This window comes from Oxyura jamaicensis, chromosome 6, assembly GCF_011077185.1.
Source record: "Oxyura jamaicensis isolate SHBP4307 breed ruddy duck chromosome 6, BPBGC_Ojam_1.0, whole genome shotgun sequence".
NCBI lineage: Eukaryota > Metazoa > Chordata > Aves > Anseriformes > Anatidae > Oxyura > Oxyura jamaicensis.
The window spans coordinates 20,002,911-20,016,683 of record NC_048898.1 but is presented as its reverse complement, the minus strand read 5'-3'; the positions used below and the strand labels follow the sequence as shown (position 1 = coordinate 20,016,683).

Sequence of the window (13,773 nt, the reverse complement as noted above, 5' to 3'; positions counted from 1 at the left end):
ATCCCGCAGGCTTGCCTGCAAGATGTCCCGGCAATAAACAGTTCTTGCCGATTCTCAGGGGTTGTGTGAGTGCTTCTTTTTGGGGGGGAATGGACTAAAGTTGTGCCAGGGGAGGTTTAGGTTGGATATTAGGAAGAACTTTACGGAAAGGGTTATTAGGCATTGGAATGGGCTGCCCAGGGAAGTGGTTGAGTCACCATCCCTGGAGGTCTTTAAAAGACGTTTAGATGTAGAGCTTAGGGATATGGTTTAATGGAGGACTTGTTAGTGTTAGGTCAGCGGTTGGACTCGGTGATCTTGGAGGTCTCTTCCAACCTAGAAATTCTGTGATTCTGTGACAAGAGCTGACTATACAGAAGGTGGCCCCCTCTTTGTATTTATAACATGAAAAGTAACTTAGATGACTACCACTGTAGCTGGTATTGTAATTTATTTTTATATATGAGAGTATATAGCTACGCATTTTCTATATGTGAGTCAGAATGGTCAAATTGCCCAAGCTCCGTACAACTTTTTTTTACAGACTTTGTGCTCAGGGAAGATAATATAGGAGGTGCTTATTGCTCTACTGCTGCCTGCAAGCTGGCAATGTGCTGGGGAAAGGAACAGCTAGTTCCCAGCATACTGTTACACAGACGAGGCTTAATCTGTACTTGAAAGAGCTGCATAAAACATTGACTTGTCACATTTATGCAGCTACTTAATTTTCCAATCTAGGGCAGTCTGACTGCAAATTACATTTGCCTACTGGTTAGTTTGGGCAGCTGCGCTGTCATTTTGGAAGCGCTCTCCTTATTCAGAAAAGAGGGCTGTACTTTACAAACAGAACGTGGAAGCTTTCAAATTGAGACAAGCCTGGCAGTTTCACTGGCAGTTTGACCAGGAGCAAACAGAACACTTTATGTATCTTGGCATAAACAAGCACTGCCCTTAGTTGTTCTGTTCAAAGCCAGACACACAGGGCTGGAAAGGGGGGAGGACAGAGGAGGGTGTTGCAGTCTCCTTGAAATTGTCTGTGGTGCAATTTTACTTTGGGTTTAGGAGTGGCAGAATTGTAAAATAAATATATAATCTGCATATTTAACAATGTATAAGGCTATGAAAAATAGCCCAAAACCATGAGAACACACTAAATTTCATTCTGTGCCTGTAGTTATGGATAAAATGTTTGGGCTGTTTTTCCTTACTAAAAACCAAGTCGAAGTGCTGCTTCTGCTGTTGCTGGCTCCAGAGGTAAGCTACCTAATGCTGTCATTTGGTAAGAGTGCTTGTGGGTGCTTGTGCTGTGCAAGCCCAGCCAGGCAAGTGCCAGGTCTTCCTCCTGGAGGCCTGAGAGATTGCCACCCTCAGGATGGTTGAGAAGCACAATTTCCACTACTACCTTTCACTGACAGCTCCTTGGGGAAGGCTAGTTGTGGCTTCTTGAGGCAATTCAAGCAGTGACTATAAAAGCTGTCCCAAGGTACTGCAAAGTATAAGCTTCTGGGGAAAGCAGTGGGCTTCCAAGTCCATTTGCATTTCCTTCTAAATTAAGTCAAAGTTAAGAATAATTTGTGAAATAATTCTGGCCATATTAATCAAATGCTAGCTCCTAGATAATGAACTACTTCTAGCCTCTGGTGATTTAGCATCGACTATAAAAAGTGCTACATCAGAGACAAGGAAAGCTTGAAATAGTTTTTATGACTATCTTGAGTGAAAGCTCAAAATACTTCGTGTGAAATAGCTTATATTTACCATGTAGTACTCATTTTACTAAAGGTATGTATTTCATTTCCCTTTGTTAACAATAAGCACTAATTAATTTTTGCAACTAAAAGATTACTGGGAGGATAAATCTCTTATTGGAGATTCCTAAGGATAAATTCCAATTTAAATGTTGATAACAGCTCAACCTGCTCAAAAGGGGAAGAATTTTAGAATTCAAAATTTATTGTGTTTCTTTTTCTATGTGCTCTTAGATGGGTAAAGGGGCTGCTCTACTTCCTATTTGTTTGGGCCAGCTCCCCCTTCTGATTCTTCTGCGTAAAAACATAGGCAGCATTGCTTTATTTAAAGAAAATGTACTATGAGGAAGTGGTTAAATGATGTTCCTATCCTGCTAACCACCCTGTAAGGCTTTCCATATGCACATTGAATGCCTTTCCCCCCCAGACGCCCCCTCCGTCTCCATTTTGACCTCTATGGATGCAGCTGGTGCACGCAGCAGCTCTCTCACAGAAGTGCCACTGCTCATAACAATTAATTTTTAATGGACCCATGGAAAGAAAGCCGAGCTGTCCAAATCGGTGCAGGACTGGGCTAGCAGGGCTTCAAACTGTGCTGTACAGAACAGCTGAAATAAAAGGTCAATTATCTTGGTTAAAGAGCAGCGCAAATCCTCCCGTGAGCGGTGGGGAGCAGCTGGTATCATGAGGCAGCAGTCTCGTGTAAGCGCTTTATGCTTTTTATTACGGGCTCGGATGACGTTTCAGCGACCCTGCAATAACCCCGCGTCATCCTTCCCCACACCTTTATCCCCTTTGAAGAACACCGCCGCGCAAAGTTTGCCAGCACAGCCCGCCCGCGGCCCGCACCGCCACCAACAGCGGCTGCGGGAGGGCGCCGGGAGGGCGCCGGCAGCGGGCGGCCCCACCGCTCTCTCCTGCGCGATGCGGGCTCCCCCTCCCGAGGCGCCGCGGCCTCGCTCCGCCGAGCCGAGCCCCGGCCGCCCGCCCGGGCACGGCTCTCCGGGTCCCTCTCAGGCGGCCACCGCGATTCGAGAGGACCGCGGGGCAGAGCCAGCGGCGCCATCCTGCCTGCCCTGCATGAGTTTGGCTCCCGCCACCCTACGGGCAGGTGCCCGCCGTGGGACGGGGACGCGGACCCCCGCCCCGGGGGAACCAGCCGCTGGTCGGCCGTAACCCCCCGCCCCTCGGCAACACGGCGCTGCCGCCCCGGCCGGGGGAGGGAGCCGGGCGGTGCTGGGCGGCGGCACCGCATGCGCACCAAGGCAGGTGCCTGCCGGCTTGCGAGGAGCCGGCGGCATCGCACGCAGCCCGGCGTCCTCATGGTGCTGTCTCAGGCCGGCGAGGCTGCCGCTGTCCCGGCTGGGGCAGACAAGGAGCTGGAGGCGCCGCCGGGGCTGGAGGACGATGCGGGCACGGGGCAGCCCTGCCTGCACCCGGCACCGGGCATGGAGGCGGCGGGCGCCGAAGAGCGCCGCGTTTGCGGCTGCTGCTCGGGTTCGCCCTGGCCGCGCTGCTGCGAGGCACCCGGTGAGGAGGGCGGCTGGGGCTGGGGCTGGGGCTGGGGCTGGTGGTAGGGGGGCAGCGCCCTCCCGGCGGGGCTGCCCGCCCGCGGGGTGATATTGCCGCCGGGCCGGAGGAAGAGGAAGCGGCCCCGGGGGCCCCGGCTCGCACCGTACCGCACCTGGCAGCCGGCGGGGACGCGGGGCACGGGGCGAGGGCCATCGGTCTCGCCCTCTTCCTCCTCTCCCCGCTGCCTGCCGCGCCGGGGCTGCCACAGGTGTTGGGGTTCGCCTCCTCTTGTGAAGTGAGGCTGGTTTGGGGTGAATCCGAGCTGTGACAGGCTCAGGTTGTGGCACTGTGCGTGTTTTGAGAAGGGACGTCGTTGCCCTCCTGAAAGTAACGGGGAGGGACTCTGCTTACAGCTGTGACTTCCCTGGTAATTCTTACCGTACTTTTGTGTGACCGTATTCTTCTCTATATCAGTCTCTCACTTTACTCTGTAATTTTAAATCGATGAAGCCATAGCTTTAGTGCAAAATATGCAACAACCTGTTTTTCTAGGCTCAATGTGGCTGCCTTTTAAAGCATAAATGCTGGCTTAAAATAATCTTAAATCATCTGAAGTACTTCAGCATACTTAATTCTTAAGCAACTACATTGGGGAATAGTTCCTATTAAATATGGACTATAATTAACTTTCCCATAGAAAATGTATAGAATAGCAATCCTTGTTAAACAGGGAGCTATGGAGAGGCCATAAGAGATGGCACACCAGTGGAGTTTACATTAGTACTGAGGCAAAGCTTGGAAAAAACAGTATTTGAAATCCCAACAAACTTGCAGTTATTTGCTAAAGAAGAACTTTTTTTGTGTGTGTGTGTGTGTAATCTGTCTAACAAAATGCTGAGTCAATGGCTGAACTTCATGACTCATGTCTGGATCTTGTCTGCATGACCGTGGTTAGTTCATAAGCAGGCTGTTGTGCCCGTAGTGCTTTCCTGTGGTCCGAGAGAACTGTGCTGATCCTTCTCGTGTGAAGAACAGAGCACCTTCTCCTGGCTTTCCTGAAGGTCTGGGGGAAACAAGTTCTCACTGACCTCTTTCCATGTGGCCAGCACTCTCATGCCTCTGCTACTGCTCTTAAGGTGTGTGTATGTAAGAGTGTTTTTTTTTTTGTTTTTTTTTTTAGTATATACTTTTCAAGTATAAAAGACGTTAGAAAGCATAGCATTAAAATGCAAAGAGAATTTGGACAGATGATTGCATGCAGTGGGAGGCATCTGACTAGAACTTGAAACAGGAGTGGAAGAATCATTTGAAAGCTTTATGCATGGACATAGCCAAGGAATGAAACTGCAAGGCCAAGTCTCGAATCTATAGCCACTCAGAAGAGAGGATGGGTACTGCTTGAAACTTTTTATTTTCAGATAGCAACACTTTTAACAAAAAGTGTGAGTTCTTGAGTGTCTTGATGGCATGGGATTAGAGTTTGGAGGCCTAGCATTCTGTGGGGTGGGAATGTTATCTTAACTGAACTTTGTCTTAGAACATGCTTTGAAATGAGTACTTCAGAACTGCAGTTCTTGTTTTTGGTGGAAGAACTTGCACCATTTTATTTTTAAAAGGAAATAAAACTCTCTCATTGTGTTGAGCATATGCTTTGGCAATATGAAACAATGGTTTAAATTCTAGTATTACAAGATACCCTTTCTGGTAGGTTAGGTGTATTGGGTAGCTTACAGAAATGAATTCCTTTTGGTTTTTCTTTTAATCCGAAGCTTAATTCTGGGTGTCAGATCCTTTTAGCTTGCTTTGCTGTAATTTGACTGGTTTTCCATTTCAACGCTTCCATTATTTAGATTGGCTTCATTCTGTAGTAATCAGGCGAGCTATCATGCCTGAAATAAGATAATAGCTCTGTTTGTGCTGTGTTCTCCTGTAAGCCAGCCTGCATTTGGATTTCCCATTTTGGTCATTGGCCAGTCTGATTCCCTTTGCTTTAATATTAGCGACTTTGTTGATTTTGTATTTCTTTTGCATGACTGCATGGATTAGGACATAATGTAATTCACAATTTAAAAATCTGCTCTGTTTGATAGTTGGTAGACGTCCATGACCTGTGTTGGTTAGTGGCAACTTTAATAGTTCCTTTTATGTGTGTGACTGTTGCTAAATAGAAGTATTTCTATCTAGTAGAAACTGCCATTCATTTTCAGCTGTCGTGTGGCTATATTTCTTGAAAATAGGCCTTCTGCCTATTTTAAATCCTGTTTGCAGTTTTAAAGCCTGGGTCTTTAGAACTGTTAGAGCAGGAACCAATGCTGTACCAAATGTGTCAGCCCACAGTTACAGCTCTTAGGCAGTAAGAGACAGGCCCTCGGTCTTGAGTGCTGATCTCAGGGAGGATCGAAATGGCTTGTGACAAGTTCTGTTAATTAACAAAACACAAAACAAAAAACAACCCTCAAAACCATATGTAGTTGCTAAGCAACTCACAGTAGTGCCCTGCTGATAATGCTTCAAGGGATCCATGAGGCTCCGTGGCTGGCGCGCTGTATGAGATGAGGCATCCTTTTATCAAAACACCACTTTGTGGATGTGGAGTTCGCTGTTATCTTTAGAGGGTGTTGTAGAAGAAAGGGCAACCCCCAATATTTTAAGCAGACACAAAGAAAAAAGATACATCCCGCTCTAATCCTGAGAGAGGTTCTCTTTTCTGTGGCATTCACCTCTGGGTTCGGTGGCAGGACTGTTCCTCTTATGCGGCAAAGTAATATTGGGGAAAAAAAAGGCTGGTTTCTTTGGAGACAGCATTGAGGTCAGCAGAGGCTCACTCTCTCTGTTTACTTTCACTTTTTATGTTTTCTTTTTATAGTAGAGGGTGGAGAAGATGGGTGGAACGAGGAAGAGTATGTCACTGAAGTGAAGTAGGCCTGAGGCAAGCTTGAATAGAAGCCATTAGACTTAGGAACTGCTTCGGGAGGAGGAAGTCTGATAGATAAGTGTAATCAAATGTGAAGCTAAGGTCTTCATGGAAGTTTTATAGTTACCAGTACTTTGTAGGAGGCCAACAACGATTTAAAGATAAGCACCTTTATTTCTTCTGGTTTAAAAATGTATGCTTGATATTTATTTGAATAAAATACTTATATCTTGCTGAAAGAATCTAAAACTCCTGTAGTTCTAGATCAAATTTAGGGTCATCTAGCGGTAAAATACGTGTGAGGTGTAACAGAAGTGTGGTTCTTTACGCAGTTTTTACATGTATGTGTTTGTGAGAAAGGAAACTGAATTGTTGCTTAGGAACCTTAATTAACTTATTCAATAATCCAGTAATGCCCTGATAATGAGTTTTGGTATTTCATAATCTGACCATGGGCCTTTTTGCAGTCAGTTGTATTTAATGACCATGGGTGGTAGTCAGAATTGCACAACTAGACCTATAATGGATATCTCAAAGTGCAGCCATGCCTCAAAGAAGCCTGCTAACTGACATAGGACTATGAGAAATGTAGGAATGGTTTTTTATCCCAAGTGTTTTAGAGTTCATCTCTTATCTCCAGTTTTAAAGAAAAAAGAAGGGCTGTGGTGATTAGTAAAACATATTTTCAAGGTAGGTGTGGTAAATAAATGTGGTATTTGCATTGGTTTCTTTTGCTTACCTCTTTGTGTACTGCAAGAATGACTACAAATGTACGCAGCACTACAGTATGTAAAGACATCTAAAAAAAAATGCACTGATAGTTGGACAGATCATTACTAACTGGAGTTTTATCTGTTGCAGGAACAAAGAAGAAAGCTGCCTGTCCAGGACTTGGTCTCTTTTATACCTTACTGTCTGCCTTCCTTTTCTCAGTGGCCTCTTTATTCCTTAAAAAGATAGAAGATGTACATTCAGTGGAAGTGAGTGCATTTCGATGCATTTTCCAAATGGCATTTGTTCTTCCTGGTTTAATATACTACAAGTAAGTGTAGAAAAATATAAATTTAAAGTTATTTCTTAAAAGTAGATACTGGAGCTATCACTCAATAATTTGGATCTTAAATCAGATTGTAATATTATTATAATTCTGACTTTGTATGCTTAACTGTGTTGGTTTGGATTAATTGATAGCTTCGTATTTCAATTCAGAAAACTGAAAATCTTTCACTCCCTGAATTGTAGAAATTACTTCATGGAAGACCAATGCTTCTAATATAAACCATGTAGAAGTGTTCTTAAAAATAGGAGATAATTTGTAAATAATTTTGGGGTTATTTTGCAAGCACAAAATTAATACTAGAATAGGTTCCTGACACTAAATGTGATTGACATGTGGTGATAGAAGTAAACAGCTCTGTGATGAAACATTTAACAGTATTTTGATGTTTGAGATAAGTCCCTCGTTCAGGAAGTTTTGTACATTTAAATATAAATGGATGTTGGTCATGAAATAAGCAAGCCAATGACATTAATGTGACACTTTCGTTTTTCTTAATTTTCAGAACAGGGTTTTTGGGACCAAAAGGTAAAAGAATTTTTCTTTTCTTCCGAGGACTCCTTGGCTCTAGTGCAATGATTCTTCTCTACTATGCTTTCCAAGTAATGCCTCTAGCTGATGCCACAGTTATAACTTTTAGCAGTCCTGTTTTTACATCGTTGCTGGCATGGATCTTTCTCAAAGAGAAATACAGTATTTGGGATCTTCTGTTTACCCTCTTCACAATCACTGGAGTGGTTCTTATTGCCAGACCACCATTTCTGTTTGGGTCAAACGTTACAGGGATTGAAGGAAGTTACGCAGATCATCTTAAAGGAACTATTGCAGCAATTGCAAGCACAGTGTCATCAGCTTCAACTTTTGTTATACTCAGAAAGGTGGGAAAATCTGTGCATTATTTTTTGTCAATTTGGTATTATGCAGTCATTGGTTTAATTGGATGTGTTATAGCACTGTTTGTTATGAACGAATGGCGTTTACCATATTGTGGTAGAGACAGAGTCTTTCTAATATTGATAGGCTTATTAGGATTAGGGGGTCAGATATTTCTCACAAAAGCGTTACAGATAGAGAAAGCTGGACCTGTAGCCATAATGAAAACAATGGATGTGGTGTTTGCTTTTATTTTACAGATTCTTTTTCTCAATCATCTACCAACTTGGTGGACTGTGGGTGGTGCTCTTTGCGTAGTAGCTAGTAGTTCTGGAACTGCCATTCGTAAGTGGCAGCAAAGCTCAAAAAAAGCTAAACAAAATGAAATCTAACTACACAGACACTATTTCATTACAGAAATGAGCAATCTTGAAATATATAAAATATTTATTTTTATTTATTTTAAATATTTCATGAAACTATAGTATCAAACTATACCCAATAAAAGTTGATTTTTTCTTTTTTAAAGAAAGAAAATGCTTTAACAACTGATTAGGTATCTGCTTTTTTCTTATATTTAGGCACGCAAATATGTGAAGTAGGAAGATATTTAAAGCTTGCTTGCTTTCCATGTAAACTGGACAACAGTTGCTGGGCTTTTATTTTACTAAACTTCATATACCTACTTCTCCACTTTTTAGATCCTTTCTCTATTCTGAGCTGTGGAAATAGAACTCTCCAAAGCTTATTTGGTACTATCCTGTGCTTGATTTCCAGAGGGATTGCAATGCAAATAAGTTAGAAGGAAATAAAGAATTATAATCCTAAAAACGTTCAACTTTTTTAGAACTGATAAAGCTTGTGAAGCTTTGTAATTTATTTTCACAACACAGAAACCAAATATATAGGGATTTATTTAGTGTAATTCTAAAAGAACAAAAGATATTTCATCTTTCCAAGTCATGTCAAGGGAAGTAATTTTCAAAAGTTAATTTTTCAGATTTGCTTTTTTTAAAAACAAACAAACAAACAAAACATTTATACCTGCTTTACAGGCAATGAAACAATGTAATCCCTCTCTTTTAATATAATGTTCTCAGTAAATATGACTTTAGTTGCTGCAGTCTCGGGAGAGACAACAGTTAGCTATATACCACGGGTAAATTAGTAATTTCTTGTGGTATGGAATGTTATGCTGTAGCTGCACTTTTCTTTATTCTATGCAAAAGATTATATTTTTTAGATATTTAATATAGGTTATTTTAAATGCTACTTAAGACTGATTTGTTTAAATTATTCTGTACAAAAAATCTTTATGAGACCAAATTTGTTTTCTTGGCCTTCATAAAGTTAGGCAAATGCTTTAATGTAAATCCTCCTGTTTCATGAGAGTTTACAAGAGAATGCAGACAAATTGAGGTCTCAGAAAACGCAGATTAGCCAAGGTTGTAGCAAAGGTTTTATAGAACAGGTTTGAGGAGAGCTTGGTGGGAGGGTGGAGCTATGCATACACATCTGATGCACGCTGCATCAGACAGTGCTAGTGGGCAGCTTCAGCCCCATTTCTCCAGCTGGCCTTTTTAAATCTGCATTTAGTCATTTCTCTTACACAGCTTTTCATTTTGATAGCTTTTATCATGATAGTGACAAATACGAAGGAAAAAAGCTTGCTCACTGTCCCTCCTGTTTGAGAAGGAACACGTTTAATGTAAGGTAGGGGTGTTTTCCCAAATGAATTCTTGTGTATTTTTAGTCGTGTTTCAGTAGTCCTTAGAGAAAAATTTAAGTTGGATCTTTATTTGATCCTTTGCATCACAAGGTGTTTCAGATATTTATGCACTCCCATGTTGTGGAGCACGTTGTGGCCAATAAGCATTGCATCCTGGCAGACTGGCTCTAGGAGAGTTGAGTCCTGAAGAACTGGAACATGTATGGTACTTTGGGATGTATTTAGATAAGAGGAGCTATCTTTGTGCAAGATTCTGTGCTTAAACCAACACCCTGAATCTATGTATGTTTATGGACACAAGCAGACTCTGTCCTTGTGATCAAATCATTTTATGTGTATGGCTGTCTGATCTCTGTTTCTCCTGGCAGCTGAAGTTCAGCTACTCCTGACATGGTCAGGAATAGTACGAAACTTGCTTTCACATCTCTTTAAAACATGGTCTAATAATAAAACTTCCAGTTTGGCCCTCATTTTACTTAATACTTGAAATTGTAGACTGGGATTCTTTCTTCTGCTGCTCAGCCATCGCTGCCATTGAGTAACACCTTTCATGGGAGGAACAGAAAATAGACTGCATTTTTTTTACTGCTTCACTCCATGTTTATATACATGTGTTTATAAGTTAACACTCATAAAGGTGCAGTTCCAAAGCAGTTCGTGTTGATGTAAATTTGAGTTGTCAGCTAGTCTTGGTTCCTCCCATTGGTTTGGTGCTAGTGCCTATGTGGTTATGTGGTGAGCTGCTTCAGCTGAGTAACTTTTTTGTAGGGTTGTTGGGGAGGGCAAAACCAGAGTGTCCTGAACTTGATCATTATGTCAAAACACCGGGAAGGGAAGTTAGCCAGTAGTTTAAATTGCAGTGTGTGAATGCTATGTTGTCAGTACAGAATAAAAATAAGCTTATATTGAAAAATCTTTAGCTTATGTAATTTCAATAGTTACGAATCTTATTTACACATAGTTGAGAACATGCTACTGAAGAAAGGACTATTTTCTTGCACTAGGCATCTATGTAAGTGCAGAAAATAAGCTGACCTAAAGTCAGCAACTTGGCATAGTAACTGGTAATTCCTTTTCTTGAGTTGGTAGCCCTGAATAGAATGAAATTATGCAAAAAGACAAGGATTTTTCTTTTTGAAAGTAATTGAAGGTTTGGTGGTTTTTACAATGCCTAGTAAGATGGTCAAATTCTCTTCTTCCCTTCCCTGCCCCAAGCTTACTGTTGGAGAATCTGAAATGAAATTGGCTGAGCCTTGATTATTTTAGATCAGTTTTCCTCTTTTTCCTTTCTTCTGATGTACTTTTTTTCCCCCAATTTTCATACAGCAAATTCCTCAGGGTCAAATGTTGCTTTTTTCTAAGCTTTATGTCACAAATATATTACTAATGTTCATCACCTCTGTCTTATGATCTTTACAGTATTTAAGTTCGATAAATGTGCTTTCTTAATAGGAAGCTTTTCGTTTGTAATACGATGGAATATTGTTGCATTGTAACTGCTGTTCTATAAAGTTACTCTGGAATTACAACTTAATTAATTCAACATACTGATTTCAGTGGATCTTGAATATAGAAATAAGCAATTACTGGTTGTTTTGCACATAAACACAGTGTTAAAAGATTTAGTTGTTACTGATTAATCACAAGCATGTCTTTTATGTTCTTTACTATGCAAATCACTGTAATCATCTATTGTCTTCAGTGAGACTTTATAGCCTTAAAGCCTTATGTACCTGACTCTTATACAAAGCTGGTAGCTGAAAAAGCTGTGTACTGTCACTGCAGCAGCCAGTTTCAGGTTAAGCTGGTTGTCAAGGTATGCTCTGAAAGCCCTCAAGGTATTTGTACACTAAGAATATGACAAGTTCATTGTGTGGACAAGCGTATTAAAATGGATTTCTTGCATTTGTCAAACACCAGACATGAAGCAACCTCAGCATAACAGCATTGGTGAAATAACTAATTCAATGTGCCATCTTTCTTCTGAAACTAGGCTCTTTCCCCATACCAAAAGCTGTTCTAAAGTGGATCTTCCAGTAATTGATAACGATAAGATGGGTAATACATATTTGACCATCATTCAGTATAAAAACACTGCTACCCCCTTAATTTTATCTTCCTTGAAGAGCTCTGTACAGGAGCTGTCTCTTGGAGGAAAGTTTATTTCTAAAGAGACAGCCTCCTTAAAAAAGGTATTTCCTTGCTAATTGGCAGTAATTAACCATGAAGAATCTGTTTTCCAGTTCTCTGTTAACCATTGTAGGCTCATCTGTCATCGATTCCACAAGGACAGTAGAAGCATGATCTCCGTCTATGTGTGTATTCAGGGTTCATAATGCTGACAAATGTGCAACACTGACTTGAGCAGGACTTTGCAGTTACCAATAGAATGTTTTCATGGTCATAATTGCCTGTCCATCCAAAGAAAAGTTGTGGCTTTATGTTCCTGCAGATGCAGGTAACTTTGGGACAAAACATACGTGTTTCTATAAATTGTTGATGGTAGCACTTCTGTATATCAGAATGAGCAATTTCATATTTTATGTGAACTGTCATTTGACAAAAATGAGGTATAAATACCCTCAGCATTAATTAACAGATTTTTACCGTGTCCTATATATTGTTAAATATATGTTAAATGATATGTTTTGTAGAATTTACTGGCTTTGTTATGTAGTAGTATATTTTTATAGACACTTCTTACGTATCAAAATGTCAAGAATATTTTCATATGAGATTTATATTCATCATTGCTAATAAAATGAACTTGAAGAATTAGTCTCTGGCTTTGCATTGATTAGTAGAACATACTTGAATGTAATGATTGTAAAAGCTTTGTGAAAGAACTGTTAATGAAGGAGTCCCTATTAAGTATGAACATATGCATCAAATCCTGCTACTACTTGTTAGCATGCTGTGTCACTGTTAATGCCTTAAAAATAAGCTGTAGACAAAAAAGAAGGTCCATCAGCTTTCTCCATAAGGTAATATCTTAATTGGAAAAACTGGCATGGATGGATCAGTAAAGCTGTATTTTCCTGTGTTCAAGTTGCAGTTTATTTTTTTCTTCCTTTGTATGCATCTTGATTTGAATTCAAGTCTTGTCCCTTCCATCAAGTGGTGATACTAAATTCATCTCAGTACTTCCCATTATCCATGGTTTCAATAATTAACTTCTCACCAAGGAGGAGAAAGCAGAAGAGAAAATGATTATCTTGTTTGCAAAATTTCCACCATTGTTAAACATGACAAAAAGATTGTAGTATTTTTTTTTTTTCCTTTTTATTATAACAGCTTCCCCCTACAATAGTGTCTGGTTGTGTAAGAGCAGAAGATAGCAGAACTGCACAAGGGCATTTGCCTGCTTGAGAGTTTTGTCCATGTAATGAATCTTTATTTCTGTGTGTGACTTGGCATTATAGAGGGGAAAATAGAAGAGGGAAGACAAATTCCACAATGGGGAATTACTAGTAGTAATTTTCTGTCTAGCACCATCTTCTTCATTTTAATACCCCAAATTAACTCACTGTAGGATGACTTGACACCATGTGTTTCTTGGGCTGTAAAGGAACAGCAATGGACTTTGACAAGGGCTTACTGTAGCAGGTGTAAGCAGAAAACTGCTTGTGAAATAATTTTGTGGAGAAGCTCTGCAATTTTTTATTGGAAGTTCTGTAGGTTTTGGGGGTCAATTATTTATATATATATATATACACTATATAGAAATTCAAGTTTCAAGGGAAAGAAGAAAAGGGAGTTTTCAACAGACAACATTTTAAAACCTTCCATATTTGATTTGCAACCTGACAGTCACATACCCCATTAAGTCATGAGGGCTGTTATGAAATACCAAGACTTTTAGAGCAAGATTCTTAAACCAAAATTTTAGAATTATGTCTATGCATTCCATGAGAAAGGATCCCAATTATTACTTGGAAAACAAACTTTGCTAAAGTTACAA

The 13,773-nt window shown here is 40.6% G+C and overlaps 1 protein-coding gene across 1 annotated transcript; it reads left to right on the top strand.

The window, feature by feature from the left end:
• The first annotated feature begins 2,837 nt into the window (after nt 1-2,837).
• Nucleotides 2,838-12,590, top strand: SLC35G1 (solute carrier family 35 member G1). Its single transcript, XM_035330408.1, has 3 exons — nt 2,838-3,257; nt 7,015-7,195; nt 7,716-12,590. The coding sequence occupies exons 1-3, from the start codon at nt 2,981-2,983 to the stop codon at nt 8,473-8,475; spliced, it is 1,218 nt and encodes a 405-aa protein (XP_035186299.1). The 5' UTR covers nt 2,838-2,980; the 3' UTR covers nt 8,476-12,590.
• Nucleotides 12,591-13,773: the final 1,183 nt, after the last annotated feature.

What these genes read in the sequence shown, in the direction of transcription:
- SLC35G1 (XM_035330408.1), top strand. Translation starts at nt 2,981, where the DNA reads ATGCGCACCAAGGCAGGTGCCTGCCGGCTTGCGAGGAGCCGGCGGCAT. An exon ending in GCGCTGCTGCGAGGCACCCG is followed by an intron (nt 3,258 to 7,014) that starts GTGAGGAGGGCG and finishes TATCTGTTGCAG; the next exon opens with GAACAAAGAAGAAAGCTGCC. An exon ending in CCTGGTTTAATATACTACAA is followed by an intron (nt 7,196 to 7,715) that starts GTAAGTGTAGAA and finishes CTTAATTTTCAG; the next exon opens with AACAGGGTTTTTGGGACCAA.